The 18,715-nt window shown below is 42.9% G+C and overlaps 1 protein-coding gene across 1 annotated transcript in view; it reads right to left on the bottom strand.

The window, feature by feature from the left end:
• The window catches only part of trpc1 (transient receptor potential cation channel, subfamily C, member 1), a 130,770-nt gene extending 112,355 nt beyond the window's left edge, over positions 1-18,415 (bottom strand). The window contains exons 1-2 of the mRNA XM_060922537.1: positions 18,244-18,415; positions 15,087-15,241 (exon numbers count right to left, since the gene is read on the bottom strand). Of these exons, the coding sequence (XP_060778520.1) occupies positions 15,087-15,241; positions 18,244-18,415 (327 nt within the window). The remainder of the gene's footprint in view (positions 1-15,086; positions 15,242-18,243) is intronic.
• Between the last annotated feature and the right edge of the window lie 300 nt (positions 18,416-18,715).

The raw sequence follows: 18,715 nt of genomic DNA, 5'->3' as shown, positions 1-18,715 counted from the left end.
CAGTTGGAACTTTGGAGTGTGTGTTTGCACAATGCTTTGTGAAAGACCAGTGTCCCAAAGACCTTGCTCTCGGCCCCGGATCCACTGAAGCACTTACTGAAGAAAGACGTGTATTTATTGTCCTGAGTATTTATTGTCCTCCATTTGTCTCACTTTCTGCGCTTGGCTGATTACTCCCATCTGGATACACACGTCCATGATTTCCTATGTAGATGTTGCTTCATGTTGGGAAAAAAAATATGTTTGATTGCTGCTGCTTGCTGTATTCAGTTTTGTAGCATGTGTGTAAGTATCCCTCTCCCAAAAAGTTGCAAAACAAAAAAATGGATGCTTCTTCATATACTTTATTGTTATTATCTCATCTGGCCGATAGGTGATGAGTTTATACCATCATGTGTTGTCTGTCATCTGTCATCCACATTTCACGAAAATCACTTCTTCTCTCTCAATTCTTCACTGATTTTTATTCTTTTTGGCAGGAAGGTGGGTCTGCTTGAGGTGCATATGGCTTCTACCCTAATTTGCATAATTGCAATTAATAATGAAGATATGGAGTAATTAATCAATCCCTAACGAGCAGTTTCCACACAAATCGCTTCTTCTCCCTCAATTCTTCACTGATTTTGATTCTTTCTGGCATGAAGGTAGGGGTACCTAGGGTGCATATAACTTCTACCCAGATTTGCTTCCTTACAATTATTAATGAAGTTATGGACTAATTAAGCCTTAATGAGCAGTTCAACAAAAATCGCTTCTTCTCGGTCAATTCCTCGCCGTTTTGGATTCTTTCTGGTAAGTAGGTCGGTATTCCTAGGGTGGATATAACTTCTATATATAACTTGTATATAGTGTACATAGCTTGCAACATTTATCGAGCAAGGTGGCCCACTTTAGATCGTTCCTTCTGGATTAAACGGGACTGGAGTGAGCTACGCCATCGTTATTTCATTATTTCATTGTGTTTTCAAATTGTTGCTGGAACTTTGGTTCACCTCAAACTGAAATAAGTTCCAGCATCTCTTCTCTACTCCAGCGCCTCTCCAAATGACTTGGATGCTATGGAGAGTGGAGAGTGATCATATGACCGCATGATGCAAACATCTGGGTTCTTAGAAAACACATCCCACTAGATACTCACTTCTCCTGTGATCATTTTATTACCTGTGGATGCAAGATTTTTATCACTGAGGGGACGTGCAAAAAATATTACCTACAACTACAAATTCCAAAAAAGTTAGGACGCTGTGTAAACTGTAAATAAAAACAGAACATGAAAATCTTCAAATCTTGGAAACCCTATATTTCATTGAAAATAGTACAAATACAACATATCAAATGTTGAAACTGAGAAATTTTATTGTTTTTTGAAAAATATATGCTCATTTTGAATTTGATGTCAGCAACACTTTCAGAAAAGTTGGGACGGGGCATGTTTACCACTGTGTTGCATCACCTCTACTTTTAACAACAATGTTTGGGAACTGAGGAAAGAGAAATGTTGTCCCATTCTTGCCTGATACACAATTTCAGTTGCTCAACAGTTCAGTGTCTCCTTTGTCATATTTTGTGCTTCATAACACGCCAAATGTTTTAAATGGGAGACAGGTCTGGACTGCAGGCAGACCAGTTTAGCACCTGGACTCTTTTACTACAGAGCCATATAGTTTCAATCTGTGCAGAAAGTGGTTTGGCATTGTCTTGCTGAAAGAAGGAAATTCAAAATGAGCATATATTTTTCACAAAACAATAAAATTTCTCAGTTTCAACATTTGATATGTTGGCTTTGTACTATTTTCAATGAAATATCGGGTTTCTATGATTTGCAAATCATCATATTCTGTTTTTATTTACAGTTTACACAGCATCCCAACTTTTTTGGAATTGGGGTTGTACATCCCCCTGATAAACTTTACAGCAACCTCTATGTAACACTTCCCCACCAAGTCACCAGAGGGCATGCTTACCGGGTTTTGAACTGCTTCTTTGGATGTCAATTGCTGGGTTTCAGTCACGTGACTTTCTTAGCGGTTTTACCGGAAATGAAATAGCTGGTGGTCTAAACGGCTGCCGTAGTGCAAATAACTAGCGATAACTTATCAGAGTATGCTCATAATCTAGAAGCCACTGCTGGCTTTAGATATATTCATAGGATTGCTATGTGCAATGGAATCGACGCCTACAGTCTGGGAAAGAAGGATTTGTCATACAATCTCGAAAACTACCCTTCAGTCGAGTTCCCCGACATCTCGAACTATCTGGTGTTGCAGACGTCCTTCTACACCGCAAAACAGATGAAAGCGTGGAAGAGTATTGAGGCTTACAACTTTTTTGTATGTGGCTGGGTAAAGGACCTCAGGATCAAGTCACTGCCCAATGAATCCTGTATTGTTTTTGCCAGTGTAAGTATGCTTTTTTATGCTTTTTGTTCATGTCTTTACAATGAAGCGGTGCAAGTTGAAATGTAAACAAACAACAGTTTGCTTGATTCTCACTTGTGTTGGCTCTTATCTCTCAGCTAAATCATTCACAAAGATCATCAGAAACCCCTTTAAAGACCTGGATCTTAGTTAAACAAGACGGAGAAGTGATCACGGCGCATTGTAACTGTACGGCTGGGGAAGAATTTTGTCACGACCTTCATGCATATGGACTTTGTGAGGAGTAAACAAAGAAACAGTTGGGGACTTTAGCGCTTCGTGACAAAAAAAAGTACCATAAAATAACAACACACAGCAAGAAAAGTATTTGGAAAACACTAAGGCCAGAGCTGAAAGGGAAATACAAACCTTTCACCAAGTGATCACTGCAAACTCGAGCATGCTTCGACTCGGCTCCCTTCGATTTCACTGAGAGGTTCAAAAGCCACCTTTCTCCACATCTTTATGTGAAATCCTGTGCTCGTTCACTCTTTTTTATTAGTTCATGGGGAACCCTGAAGAAACTTTTATCAGTTTCATGGTTTGATTGATTTGAACAACCTAAAACAATGCAAGCCTAAGGCATTTTTCATGCGAGCAATGCATCTTCTCCGTACAAATGCTTTGTCAACTGAGCTTTGGTAGACCACCAGCTAAAGTTTTGAATAACTAATGAGACAGATGTGACGTCACGTGAAACCCAGCAATTTAGTTTCTTGCCTTGCAGTTGTGGGCGGAGCAACTGCCATACCATACAGTGATGCAGCCAGTCAGGATGATCTCTATGGTACAGTGGATGGGACGTGACTATGCTGAAACCCTTTGGTTGCACAAGCCACTCGTGTAGTGCACATTGATGCCACTCCTAGCATGTTCCTAAATTTTTCACACATAATGGCTATGAAGCACAGAGATGAACATAACATTGTTGACCACAAGTAAAGCAAATGACTACTTATTATTTGGCTAAACAATGCTCCACTGCCATGCTAATTTGAGGTTTGCTTTGTCTCAGCATGTTGCATTTCCTTGTAGCTAGTCTCTATTGCAAGGAGGATCAGTGCTTTTTGAATCACTGACCAACTCACAGTAACAAAGTCACTGATTAGATGTTAGAATATAATTTTACCATTGTTTCATTTTTGTCCGTAACTAGGCATGTAACAATTCACCCAATTAATGAGTCGATTCAATTTGATTCATGATATTGGGTTCATGATTCAATTTTCCCATGATATTTTTTGAAAAAAAAAAAAGAAGAAAATTTTATTACCAAAAAAATAAGCAACATTTATTTTCCTAATCTTTAGCAATGCAAGTAGCCCTTTTGTTTAATTAAAAAAAAAACTAAACAAAACTTTTTGTTGCATTTCCTTAATAACCAGCAATAATTATTTACCCATATTTGTAAAGGTTGGAGTAAAATAGTATTAAAAGTTAACACAGCATTTTTATTTTTTGCAAATTCAATAAATAAAAACTTAATACAAAATGTCCAACAAAATAATTTGCACTTAGAATGACAGGAGTAATTTGTGAAAAAATGTGATAATAATAATTCTTGAAAAATTAAAAAATATATACATTCTTAACATCAAATACTTTCATTCCATATTTTGTTGTTTTTTTTGTATTTTTGGGGTTTTGTTTTCGAGTAGAGTTTTTATTTCATCCTCGGTTGGTTCAGCAACATGCTCCGCCATTTTGGTTTTCTCTACCCATGGTATATGAGCTGATAGTCTAGTAGTCGAGTTGCCAATCAGAGCACATGATTGCTCATATCCAGTGAATGTGGATAGAATAATAGCCTATTAACTGAAATATTCCTTTTATTAAAAATGAAAAAGTTAATAACAAATAGTCATTTCCTTAATAAACTTTTATGAACATTTGTACTGCCTCCATTTGTTTCTCTTTTCTCTATCTTTCAGCAGCCTTTAAAAAGAGAGCTCTGAATTCTAGTTAAATCTATTTGTTCAGTCAATCACACAACAGCTCTTTCACATTTTAGATCTGTTTTTGTGGTGTAGTGTGTTACTTCCACTTAGGGTGAAGTCACATGAATTTCTGTGATTTTATGCTATACAATAGCAAACAAAGCAGTTACAGCTCAGAAAAACTGAGTTTACATGGCCTGATAATAATCATATTTAAATTTGTATTGTGATTTATCATCACATTATTTAACAGTTATTCCATGAAATCGAGTCGTACATGAGCTGATAGCGGCTATAAGCCATGTACAACGAGATTGAGTGGAATAACTGTTTTATTCTATCCACATTCACTGGATTTTGAGAAAGAAAGCATTTTTATTTTTTGCAAATTCGATAAATAAAAACTTTATACAAAACGTCTGACAAAATAATTCCCGCTTAGAATGTAAACAAACCGGCCAAATGACACGACCAATTTGTGAAAAATGCAATGAAGGAGCCCAGCTTAAAGGAAGTGGAGGAAGTGGTGAGGAGAGCAAGAGCCAGTTCTGCACCAGGCCCAAGCAGAGTGCCTTACAAGGTCTACAAGAACTGCCCAAAGCTACTACACCGGCTTTGGAGGGCCTTGAAGGTGATCTGGAGAAGAGGGAAGATCGCCCAGTCATTGAGATATGCGGAGGGGGTGTTTATTCCGAAAGAGGAGACATCTGAGAAAGTTGATCAGTTTCGGATCATCTCTCTGCTCAGTGTAGAGAGCAAGATTTTCTTCAGCGTGCTGGCCAAGAGACTCACCAACTTCCTGTTGAACAACAATTACATTGACACCTCCGTACAGAAGGGAGGCATACCAGGTGTTGCGGGCTTCCTAGAGCACACAGGTGTGGTGACTTAGCTCATCAGGGAGGCGAGAGAGGGCAGAGGGGACCTGGTGGTACTGTGGCTGGATCTCACCAACGCCTATGGTTAAATACCGCATAAACTGATAGGAGTGGCACTTGACAAGCACCACGTTCCACAGAAGGTGCAATATTTAATCTTGGACTACTACAGAAAGTTCAGCCTGAGTGTATCTGCTGGTCTTACAACATCTGACTGGCACCAGCTTGAAGTGGGGAATCACTGGCTGCACCATCTCAGTGACCCTGTTCGCCTTAGCAATGAACATGCTGGTCAAGTCAGCGGAACCAGAGCGTCGAGGCCCTCTCAGCAAGTCAGGCATGAGACAGCCACCCATAAGAGCCTTCATGGACGACATCATGGTAACCACAACAGCCATGCCCAGAGCCAGGTGGATCCTTCAGGGGTTGGCGAAGCTCATGTCTTGGGCCTGCATGAGCTTCAAACCCACCAAATCCCATTCTTTGGTCCTGAAAAAAGGGAAGGTCATGGATAGATTCCGCTTCAGGCTGGGAGAAGACCAAATTCCATCAGTTATGGAAAAACCAGTGAAAAGCCTCAGGGAAGTCTTCAACTGTAGCCTGAAGGATACAGATTCCATCAAGGCAACCAACGCTGAACTGGAGGGATGGTTGAAGGTGGTAGACAAGTCTGGTCTCCCTGGGTGATTCAAGGCATGGGTCTACCAGCACGGGATTGTAGGGACAGCCACAGTCCCCGTCTAGAACTACAAATCCCATCAACTAACTTCCGCGATGACCTACGTCACGGCATCCATGATCACCTACGTCACGTCACGTCACCGACTCTATAAGTGACCCGGTCACCCCCAACTCACTCTCTCTCTCTGTGGATCTTCACATCATACAGACATATAGAGATACCCCCCGTTCATTGGACCATCCGAAATCACGACGTCTGCCTTGCAAGAAAGAAGGCTCAGCGCGCTTTCGTATATACCACTGGCCACAGTAAAGAGTACCTAAGTTGCGTCGTCTCACTCAATTGAGTTACAACCGGTTTATTTGTTTATTATAAGTAACGTTACGACTGCAGCCCAAGCAGTTAATTAAAAGTTAGAAGCGACCGGATTCCTTCTGACTTAATCACTGTGCACATTATCGGTCAGAGACTTTTCCTCATGAACGATGAAGCTTCGGGTCAAGGAATTCTCTGTGCCTTCACAGAAGCGACCCACGAGACTTCTGTGAGCCTCCGCGAGCACCCGAAACTCTGCGAAACTTTGGGACATCTCTGCAATCTTGCATAGGAGCAAGATACTGGAAGTAAGGCTGGCATTTGGGCAAACTAGTCTTAGGAATTAGCTTTATGAAGTAGTGTGAATTTAAACTCAGAAACTGTTTAATTGTGCATACTGTAGACACTTAGAGTGTTGAGTTGATCATTGTTGTTCTACATTGTTCTCTCTCCATTGTTTTAATAGATAGGTTGTTGCATGCTCTTCTCTATCTTCTTTAACACCCCTTAATTTCATTATTACACACACTTTGACCTCATCAAGATTTCAGTGGATTTGGTAATGTTATAAGGTAGTGGAATTAGCAACCACGACAAATTCCTTTGTCTCAAGAAAACCACGAGGTGATTTCCCTTCCCCCCAACACCTTAGATAACATTCCAATCTCTGATTTATTTACCGCGCACCTCCTGCGCGCATGCTCAAACTCTCTCTCTCCTCCTCTCTGCCTTGCACTCCTCTCTTCTCACACTGCGCAGCCGTGCACGGGACACGCCCTAAGAGCTCAGTCGCTCACTTGGCAGCAAGGAGAAAACATCTCTCTCTCTATCTCTTCCCTCGCCTCCCCACACACACAGACACACGCTCACACACACACATACACACACGCTCACTACCTCACTGTGTGTGCCTTGTCTATGTATTGCTGCTGACCATACTGAATGTATTCAACTGCTATTACCCACTTAGTATCGTTGTTATAATAAATTTAATTATTCTGTTAAACTGTGCTGGTCTGTTTTTGCTACTGTACCCTTGAAGTCACACAATCTCAAAGAACTCCAAATTGCCTTCACCCAAGTGTATATGAATGCTATTGGCTGTAGTGTCTATGTAATATGGTAAGTAATACATTATTGCTGCATCAATAGTGATCATAATAATTTGGAATATACCATAATTTAGCTGTTTGGTAATTTATTATTAAACACCAAAATTAATGGTATTATTAATGAGACTGATTTAATGAGACTGATTTAATGAGACTGATCACTTAAGACCAATTGCACCCACAGGATCCTCCTAAGAATCCTCTGCCCCTTGCTCATCTATAAGGTACCTATGACTGCAGTAGAGGGATTTGAGCGCAAGGTGAGCAGCTATCTCCGCAGGTGGCTAGGTTTGCCACGTAGCCTGTGCAGCATTGCTCTGTACCGGAACACCAGTAAGGTCAGGCTCCCTCTCAGCTCAATCAGGGAGGAGTTCATCGTGGCTCGAGCAAGAGAACATCTGCAGTACACCAGATCAGGAGACAGCAAAGTAACCAGGACAGGGATTGTTGTAAAGACAAGGAGGAAGTGGAAGGCAGGTGAGGCAGTGCAGCAGGCAGAAGCTCGCCTACAGCGGAAGGTCCTTTTTGGGAGCGTGGATGTTTTCCATTGACCCAATTTAACACCGCCAGTGAGAAAGAGAGGCGAATGTTGGTTCAGGAAGAGGTGCGCTCTGCAGTGGAGGAAGAAAAAACATCTAGTGCCGTGGCAATGAGACAGCAGGGTGCCTGGATGAGGTGGGAACAGGTGATGGAGCGGAATGTCACCTGGCAGGACATCTGGAAGTGGAACACCCAGAGGATCAAGTTTCTGATCCAGGGGGTTTACGATGTCCTCCCCAGCCCTTCCAACCTGTTCAAATGGGGCAAGGTTGAAACACCAGCTTGTCCACTTTGCTCTAAAACTGGGACCCTTGAGCACATCCTAAGCAGCTGCACCAAGGCACTGGGAGAAGGTTGCTATCGTTGGAGACATGACCAGGTCCTCAAATCCATTGCCGAGGCAATCAGCAAGGGGATCAGTGATGGCAGGCGTACCAACACCACAGCCAGAACTATCCAGTTCATGAAGGCAGGAGAGCAGCTAAAGAATAGACCCAAGAACTGCCTAGGAGGTCTGCTTTCCACAGCACGGGACTGGGTGATGTCAGTTGACATAGAAAGGCAGCTGAAGAGTCCAGCTCATATCACCCAGACCACACTGAGACCAGACATCATCTTGGTGTCAAATGCCACGAGACAGCTGATCCTCTTGGAGCTGACCGTGCCCTGGGAAAAGAGAATGGAGTAGGCACAGGAGAGGAAGAGGGCAAAATATCAGGAGCTTGTGGAGGACTGCCACAGGAACAGGTGGAGGACCAGGTGCATGCCAGTGGAGGTGGGCTGTCGAGGGTTTGCAGGCAATTCCCTCAACAAGGCCTATGGAATCCTGGGGATCATGAGTCAAAGCAGGAGAAGGGCCATTAAGAATAACGTGGAGGCGGCAGGAAAGGCATCCAGATGGCTCTGGCTGAAGAGGGGCGACAAGTGGGGGTCGTAGTATGCCACTTGGACACAGACCGGGGCTTGATCAACCCCGGTTGGGTCACCTGGCTGAGGGTGTCTGTTGTAAGACCCGAAACACCCAATGAAGCCAGGATACAAGACTGATGATGTGTTTGTGCATTGGAAGATGTATGTATCACCGATTAATAATAATTCTTGAAAAAATAAAAAGGAGACGTTCTTACCATTAAATACTTTCATTCTATATTTTATTGCTTTTCTTTTTTTGGGGGGGTTTCTTCATCTTTAGGGTTTTTTAACCAACTTAAAGGTGCATTACCGCCATCAACTGGGCTGGAATGTGGAACAGGAGATATTGGGGATACTGTATTCCTTTAGCTATTTCTGTTTCTTATAAATACTTAATAACAATTTTTGGGGGTTTGTTTTCAAGTCGAGTTTTTATTTTGCCCTCAGTTGGTTCAGCAACATGCTCCGCCATTTTGTTTTTCTCTACTAATGGTATAAGAGCTGATAGCCTAGTACAACCCCGATTCCAAAAAAGTTGGGACAAAGGTACAAACTGTAAATAAAAACGGAATGCAATGATGTGGAAGATTCAAAATTCCATATTTTATTCAGAATAGAACATAGGTGACATATCAAATGTTTAAACTGAGAAAATGTATAATTTAAAGAGAAAAATTAGATGATTTTAAATTTCCTGACAACAACACATCTCAAAAAAGTTGGGACAAGGCCATGTTTACCACTGTGAGACATCCCCTTTTCTCTTTACAACAGTCTGTAAACGTCTGGGGACTGAGGAGACAAGTTGCCCAAGTTTAGGGACAGGAATGTTAACCCATTTTTGTCTAATGTAGGATTCGAGTTGCTCAACTGTCTTCGGTCTTTTTTGTTGTATCTTCCGTTTTATGATGCGCCAAATGTTTTCTATGGGTGAAAGATCTGGACTGCAGGCTGGCCAGTTCAGTACCCGGACCCTTCTTCTACACAGCCATGATGCTGTAATTGATGCAGTATGTGGTTTGGCATTGTCATGTTGGAAAATGCAAGGTCTTCCCTGAAAGAGACGTCGTCTGGATGGGAGCATATGTTGCTCTAGAGCCTGGATATACTTTTCAGCATTGATGGTGTCTTTCCAGATGTGTAAGCTGCCCATGCCACACGCACTAATGCAACCCCATACCATCAGAGATGCAGGCTTTTGAATTGAGCGCTGATAACAACTTGGGTCGTCCTTCTCCTCTTTAGTCCGAATGACACGGTGTCCCTGATTTCCATAAAGAACTTCACATTTTGATTCGTTTGACCACAGAAGAGTTTTCCACTTTGCCACAGTCCATTTTAAATGAGCCTTGGCCCAGAGAAGACGTCTGCGCTTCTGGATCATGTTTAGATACGGCTTCTTCTTTGAACTATAGAGTTTTAGCTGGCAACGGCGGATGGCACGGTGAATTGTGTTCACAGATAATGTTCTCTGGAAATATTCCTGAGCCCATTTTGTGATTTCCAATACAGAAGCATGCCTGTATGTGATGCAGTGCCGTCTAAGGGCCCGAAGATCACGGGCACCCAGTATGGTTTTCCGGCCTTGACCCTTACGCACAGAGATTCTTCCAGATTCTCTGAATCTTTTAATGATATTATGCACTGAAGATGACGATATGTTCAAACTCTTTGCAATTTTACACTGTCGAACTCCTTTCTGATATTGCTCCACTATTTGTCGGTGCAGGATTAGGGGGATTGGTGATCCTCTTCCAATCTTTACTTCTGAGAGCCGCTGCCACTCCAAGATGCTCTTTTTATACCCAGTCATGTTAATAACCTATTGCCAGTTGACCTGCTGAGTTGCAATTTGGTCCTCCAACTGTTCCTTTTTTGTACCTTTAACTTTTCCAGCCTCTTATTGCCCCTGTCCCAACTTTTTTGAGATGTGTTGCTGTCATGAAATTTCAAATGAGCCAATATTTGGCATTAAATTTCAAAATGTCTCACTTTCGACATTTGATATGTTGTCTATGTTCTATTATGAATACAATATCAGTTTTTGAGATTTGTAAATTATTGCATTCCGTTTTTATTTACAATTTGTACTTTGTCCCAACTTTTTTGGAATCGGGGTTGTAGTAGAGTAGCCAATCAGAGCGTGCGATTGCTCATATCCAGTGAATATGGATAGAACAAATATTGTTACATGCCTACCAGTAAACATTTCATCTTTGTAGATGGTTAAACACCATTAAAATTTCATTTTAATGCATATCACAATGCACATCATGATTTAATAGTTTTTCCATGCCACTCATGCCTTGATTATAATCTTAGTCATATGTTAATTTCAGCAGTACTAACAACAATATTTGCATATTTACAATGCATTTCATACTTTTTGTCTTTTCACTATCCTTTTACAATAATGTATAACACTATTCTAACCCTATTACATCCTCTCAAGGTTTCTTCATCTATGGTCTTCTCTTTATGGATCCAGATCTACATCTGGATTTCTGTAAAGCTGCTCTGTGACAATGTCTACTATTAAACATGCCATAAAATAAAATGTAACTAAAACAAACTGAAATAAATAGCAATATTTATTAAACATGCTTTCAGTTGTAAAATAGCAGCAGACGGATGAGCTACAAGAGCACAGCCTTTCTGTTCTATATCAGGATTTTACCATGAGATGTCGAGTGCCAAAGTTTGCCTACTCTTTGTAGAACACAGACCAGACACGTAATGTTCCAGGATGACGATGTTTTTTTTAAAAGCCTACTATTTTGACTGGCCTGTAGAATCACTGCATTTCAACCTTACAGGAAACCTGTGGGATTATTTGAGACAGTATGTGAAACACCGCTAGAGGATTTGCTACAAGTCAGAGGAGACATGGACTAAAATTGATAGGAAATGACTCAAGGTACTCCTTACCTGACAGGTTTGGTCATTAAGGTGAAGGGACATATAACCAAGTATTAAGAAAGAAATGACCACTAAGACAACATTATGAAACAACATTTGAATAGAAATATCCATGGAGCCAGAGCTAAGACTTTAAACTATCCCTGTTAATACAACTGGTTCAATAATATGCAGGTGGAAAGTTCATAGAACCACAACTAATCATCCCCAGATAGGTGCCTTGCAAGATTTTACAACACACTCTCAAACTAACGAGAAGAAAAACAGATGCCAAAAGTCACTGGAAAAGAGTTGCAGGATGACCTGAAAGCAGTAAGAACAACAGTTTCACAGAGAACAAAAAGCAATGAACTGCACTGCGATCATCTCAGTTCCTGCACCTCACACAAAACTCCTCTACTAAAAACGAAGCATAAAGATGCATGTCTAAAAGCATTTAAACAAATCAGAACTCTTTTGGAACATTAATACTTGGTTATGTATCTCTAGGGGAAGCCATGACCTAATGTTTAGAGAAGCAGCTTTGGGACTAAAAGGTTGCTGGTTCAATTCCCTGGACCAGCAGGAATGGCTGAAGTACCCTTGAGCAAGGCACCTAACCCCCAACTGCTCCGCAGGCTGCCATGGGTATGTTGTATATTGCTCTGGATAAGAGCATCTGCTAAACCTTTGTAATGTAATATACTCTGGTCAGATGAAACATAAACAGAACTCTTTGTCAATAGTTCAGCTCACCTTGTTTTGGAGAAAGAAGGGTTGCATGTGTAACTTTAAGAACACCACCATACCCACAATAAAGCATGGTGGTGGGAGCACCATCAAGCCACCTACCTAATATCGTGTAGGTCCCCCTTTTGCTGCCAAAACAGCTCCGACTCACTGAGGCATGATGGACTCTACAAGATCTCTGAAGGTGTACTGAGGTATCTGGCATCAAGACATTACCAGCAGATCCTTTAAAAGTTCTGTAAGTTGTGAGGTGGCTCCTCCTTGTTTGTCCAGCATGCCCCATCAGACTTGTTTGTCCAGCATGTCCCACAGATGCTCAATCGGATTGAGATCTGAGGAATTTGGAGGCCAAGTCAACACCTTGAATGGGTTCTTTGTCATGTTCCTCAAACCATTCCTGAACAATTTTTGCAATGTCGCAGGATAAAGGCCACTGTTATTAGGGAATACTGTTGCCATGAAAGGGTGTACTTGCTCTGTAACAATGTTTAGGTTGGTGGTACATGTTAAAGTAACATCCACATGAATGCCAGGATCCAAGGTTTCCCAGCAGACCATTGTCCAGAGCATCACACTGTCTCAGCCAGCTTTCCTTTACCTGAAGTGCATCCTGGTGCCATTTCTTCCCCAGGTAAGTGATATGCACACACCCAGCCATCCACATCATGTAAAAGAAAACAAGATTCATTGGATCAGGCCACCTTCTTCCATTGCTTCATAGTCCGGTTTTGATGCATTGTTACAGACCAAGTACACCCTTTCATGGCCAGCTTTCCTTTATCTGAAGTGCATCCTGGTGCCATTTCTTCCCCAGGTAAGTGATACGCACAAACCCAGCCATCCACATCATGTAAAAGAAAACATGATTCATTGGATCAGGCCACCTTCTTCCATTGCTTCATAGTCCGGTTTTGATGCTCACCATTGTAGGTGCTTTCCGGTGGTGGACAGAGGTCAGCATGGGCATTCTGACCAGTCTGCAGGTAGTCAGCCCCATACACAGCAAGTTGCGGTGCACTGTATGATCTGACCTTCTCTAATGGATTGTCGACTTGTCGTGGTAGAGAAGCTTGTGTGTTACCATAACCCTGAGAGCTATGCTGACGAGAACAGAAGCTCCTGGCAGGTCTAACCAAGTCAGATAGGTCAAAGGGTAGGAACCAGATGAAAGGCCCCCAGGTTGGGGGTTGGGTGTGAGGCTAACATGCTCACCCTGTAAAACAAAATCTGTTACAGAAATTAACACAAGATACCAAATCCCAACAGATAACCTCGGAGATTGACCAAGGGGCAAGCCAAGAAACACCTGGCAAAGCACAGCTGAAGCAGAACTTAAGCAAATTGGGATCACTTGGAGTGAGGCTGAGACCAAGGCAAAAGACCGTGCTGGATGGAGGGATCTTGTGGAGACCTTATGCTCCAGTGGGAGCGAAGAGGTTAAGTAAGTATAAGTATGATCTAACACCTTTCAATCATAGCCAACAACAAATAAATACTTTTATTTTCAGAAGGTTAATAACCAGTTTATCTCACGCTAATCTCACACTGGGCCTTCATTTGGCATACTGTAGGTTTTACACCAGATGCCATTCCTGAAGCAACCCTCCCCAATCTATCCAGGCTTGGGACCAGCATATAAGTATGCACTGTCTTGTACAACCCCAGTGGCTGGGTATTTTACCTAATCTACATGCCTTTGAACTGTGGGGGAAACCGGGGCACCCCGAGGAAACCCACAGAGCCAGCAAAAACTTTTTCAGCAATTTGTGCTATAGTAGCTCTTCTGTGGGTATTGACCAGACGGGCTCGCCTTAGCACCCCATGTACATCAATGAGCCTTGGGTGCCCATGACTCTTTTTTCGGTTCATTGGTTGTCCTTTGGCTCTTTGGACCACTTTTGTTCAGTACTCACCACTGCATCCTGGGAACATCCCACGAGATGTGCTATTTTGGAGATGCTTAGACTCAGTCATCTAGCCATCACAATTTGGCCCTTGTCAAAGTCGCTCAGATCCTTACGCTTGCCCATTTTTCCTGCTTCCAACACATCAACTTCAAGAATTGACTGATCCTTTGCTGCCTAACTTATCCCACCCCTTGATAGGAGCCACTGTAATGAGATAATCAATGTTATTCAATTCTTCACCCATCAGTGGTTTTAATGTTAAGCCTGATTGGTGTATATTAGAGGAGAATCTACTCTCATCAACCAAGGAACTGAATCTAGGGAGAAGATGGATGTTTCAACAAGATAACAATCCCAAACATACAGCCACGATACCGTAACTCAAAAAGGACTTACATAGCCAAGACAATATCCTGATTTGATTACATCGTATTGAAAATTTATGAAATTGCGAGTCCATCAGAGGGATCCTCATAACCTTAAGGAATCAAAGACTATTTGCCAAGAGGAAAGGGTCAAAACTGAACCATAATGCTGCAAAAAGCTAATGATTTCTTCCTGTAGTCATCGCCAAGCAGTCATTGCCAACAACAACTTTGCAGCAAAGTACTTTTTTGACATTTTGAGTGACATTTTCCTTTTGTTCCATTCAAAAAGCACTGGAGAGGCAAGCTTTCACCCTCAACTGTATCTTATTTCACAAAATAAACTACAATTACATGAAAACAAATGACTTACCTGGCAGCCGTGCTCCAGGAGCAGCTGCAGGATGTCCAAGTTCTCGTTCTCGATGGTGATGGTGATGGCACCCCTCCCCAACACGTCCACACAGTTGATGTTCAGCTCGCCATGGCGTTTTTCCTCCAGCAGCTTCTTCACCATGTAGTAATCACCTTCATCACAAACACACACACACACACACCAACACTTCTCTGATTGAACTATTAATTTTTTACCGAGTCATAAACAACTGTATTACGTGTAGTCATAAAAATGCCATGCAAGAGTCCAGAGGCTATGTTAGCATAAACAAACACATATTTAAAGGAGAGATATTCTTCCCTGAGCCAGAGTTCGCGTTCCTTTATATGGTAAGGAAGACATCTAACTCTCATCTGCACAATGTAACATCAGGTTGGAAGCACAATCGACATTACGTGGTTGTATTAGCATGAAGATGTACAGTAGACAGGAGACGAAAAAAACCATGGGTGTCTAGTGTAAGTTTTTAAATAGGGGTTTTGACCTGATTTACAGGATCTGGATTAGGTTTTTTGGTTAAACCTAACTGATAACACCATGAATATAATTCAACTGGAAACTTGACACTTTTGGGAAAAAATCCAGACACTCAACTGCACCAACATGGTGATTTTAACCCTGTATTCTTCTGGAAAGCATGGCATTAACACTCTTTATTTCCAACCAGGAATTGTTTTTTAAAAAAGCCAAGAAGCCAAAAAGAAGCCTTTATTTGTCACAGGTACACTCAAGCACAGAATTAAGCACAGTGAAATTTAACCCATCTGCATTTAACCCAACTGAAGCAGTAAACACACAAGTGAGCAATGAACACACACACATACCCAGAGCAGTGGGCAGCTATACTACAGCAACTGCCGGGAAGCAGTTGGGGGTTAGGTGCTTTGCTCAAGGGCACTTCAGCTCAACCTCAGGCCATGGATGCCCCATGTTAACCTAACCACCGGAGCACCCGGAAGAAATCCACACAGACACGGGGAGAACATGCAAACTCCACACAGAAAGGCCCCCGTCGGACACTGGGCTTGAACCCAGACCTTCCTGCTGTGAGGCGACAGACAGTGCTAATCACTACACCACAATGGCACCCAAAAAATAAAAATAGTAAGGAAAAACAAAAACAACAATAACAATAATAATAATACAATTCCACTTAGACACTGAACAATAACAACTATTGCAGGACAGCACTCTAAATAAACCTGCGCACTCAGCAACACAGTCCTCGTCTATAGCCAGCGTGTGAGTGAGTGAGTGAGTGAGTGAGTGAGTGAGTGAGTGAGTGAGTGAGTGAGTGAGTGAGTGAGTGAGTGAGAGAGAGAGAGCTCACAAGGATAGTAAGACAGATGTTTGTGTGTGTGTGTGTGTGTGTGTGTGAGTGAAAGAGTAAGACAGATGTTTGTGTGTGTGTGAGTGAGAGAGAGAGACAGAGAGAGAGAGAAAGCTCACAAGGATAGTAAGACAGATGTTTGTGTGTGAGTGTGAGTGAGAGAGAGAGACAGAGAGAGATCTCACAAGGATAGTAAGACAGATGTGTGTGTGTGTGTGTGTGTGTGTGTGTGTGTGTGTGTGTGTGTGTGTGAAAGAGAGAAAGACAGAGAGAAAGAGAGAGAGAGCTACAAGCATAGTAAGACAGATGTGTGAGTGTGAGAGAAAGAGACAGAGAGAGAGCTCACAAGGATAGTAAGACAGATGTTTGTGTGTGAGAGTGTGAGTGAGAGAGAGAGAGCTCACAAGGATAGAAAGACAGATGTTTGTGTGTGAGAGTGTGAGTGAGAGAGAGAGAGCTCACAAGGATAGAAAGACAGATGTTTGTGTGTGAGAGTGTGAGTGAGAGAGAGAGAGCTCACGAGGATAGTAAGACAGATGTTTGTGTGTGAGAGTGTGAGTGAGAGAGAGAGAGCTCACAAGGATAGAAAGACAGATGTTTGTGTGTGTGTGTGTGTGTGTGTGTGAGTGAAAGAGAGAGAGAGAGCTCACAAGGATAGTAAGACAGATGTTTGTGTGTGTGTGTGTGTGTGTGTGTGTGTGAGAGAGAGAGAGAGAGAGAGAGAGAGAGAGGTTCTCACAAGGATAGTTAGACAGGTGTGTGTGTGTGTGTGTGTGTGTGTGTGTGTGTGTGTGTGTGTGTGTGTGTGAGAGAGAGAGGGGGGGGTTCTCACAAGGATAGTCAGACAGGTGTGTGTGTGTGTGTGTGTGTGTGTGTGTGTGTGTGTGTGTGTGTGTGTGAGAGAGAGAGAGGGGGGGGGTTCTCACAAGGATAGTTAGACAGGTGTGTGTGTGTGTGTGTGTGTGTGTGTGTGTGTGTGTGAGAGAGAGAGAGGGGTTCTCACAAGGATAGTTAGACAGGTGTGTGTGTGTGTGTGTGTGTGTGTGTGTGTGTGTGAGAGAGAGAGAGGGGGGGGTTCTCACAAGGATAGTTAGACAGGTGTGTGTGTGTGTGTGTGTGTGTGTGTGTGTGTGTGTGTGTGAGAGAGAGAGAGAGAGAGAGAGGGGTTCTCACAAGGATAGTCAGACAGGTGTATGTGTGTGTGTGTGTGTGTGTGTGTGTGTGTGAGAGAGAGGGGGGGGTTCTCACAAGGATAGTTAGACAGGTGTGTGTGTGTGTGTGTGTGTGTGTGTGTGTGTGTGTGTGTGAGAGAGAGAGAGAGAGAGAGAGAGAGAGAGAGAGAGAGAGAGAGAGGGTTCTCACAAGGATAGTCAGACAGGTGTGTGTGTGTGTGTGTGTGTGTGTGTGTGTGTGTGAGAGAGAGAGGGGTTCTCACAAGGATAGTCAGACAGGTGTGTGTGTGTGTGTGTGTGTGTGTGTGTGTGTGTGTGTGTGTGTGAGAGAGAGAGAGAGAGAGAGAGAGGGGTTCTCACAAGGATAGTCAGACAGGTGTGTGTGTGTGTGTGTGTGTGTGTGTGTGTGTGTGTGTGTGTGTGTGAGAGAGAGAGAGAGAGAGAGGGGTTCTCACAAGGATAGTCAGACAGGTGTGTGTGTGTGTGTGTGTGTGTGTGTGTGTGTGTGTGTGTGTGTGTGTGAGAGAGAGAGAGAGAGAGAGGGGTTCTCACAAGGATAGTCAGACAGGTGTGTGTGTGTGTGTGTGTGTGTGTGTGTGTGTGAGAGAGAGAGAGAGAGAGAGAGAGATACCCTTCTCGCAGGCCAGTAAGAAGAGCTTCTCATCCAGCGTGGTCTCCTCCTGAACCTCCCGGACGTCCTTGAGCGCCAGGTGTGTTCGGGGAGAGGTGGAGTGCGGGCCCCGGTACAGCGCCGCCATCAGCACGGGGAGCGGATAGGACAGCACACCGAGGCCGAGGCGCATCCCACCGGGCGGCCGCGCGCCTGAAACCCCCGTCGTGAGCCGTGGGACAGGAAGAGGTTAAACAACAACAACAACGACAACAACAACAGCGAGCTCTCCGATTAGTCCGCAATAATCTCGAGCTCTGGTCACTGAGCCAAACAGACATCCGGCTTCTAAACCTGATCACTTCCGCTGAATGTTCACGCAAACATCATATTATTATTCCTCTTATTATTTATATAATTAATATTTAAACCAAAGAAGGATTTCCGCCGCACTGATGCTCAGGCTTTCTGGTCCTGATGAGACTGACGCTCA

The sequence above is a fragment of the Neoarius graeffei genome, chromosome 5 (assembly GCF_027579695.1).
Source record: "Neoarius graeffei isolate fNeoGra1 chromosome 5, fNeoGra1.pri, whole genome shotgun sequence".
NCBI classification, from domain to species: Eukaryota; Metazoa; Chordata; class Actinopteri; order Siluriformes; family Ariidae; genus Neoarius; species Neoarius graeffei.
This window is presented reverse-complemented; position numbering and strand designations above follow the sequence as displayed.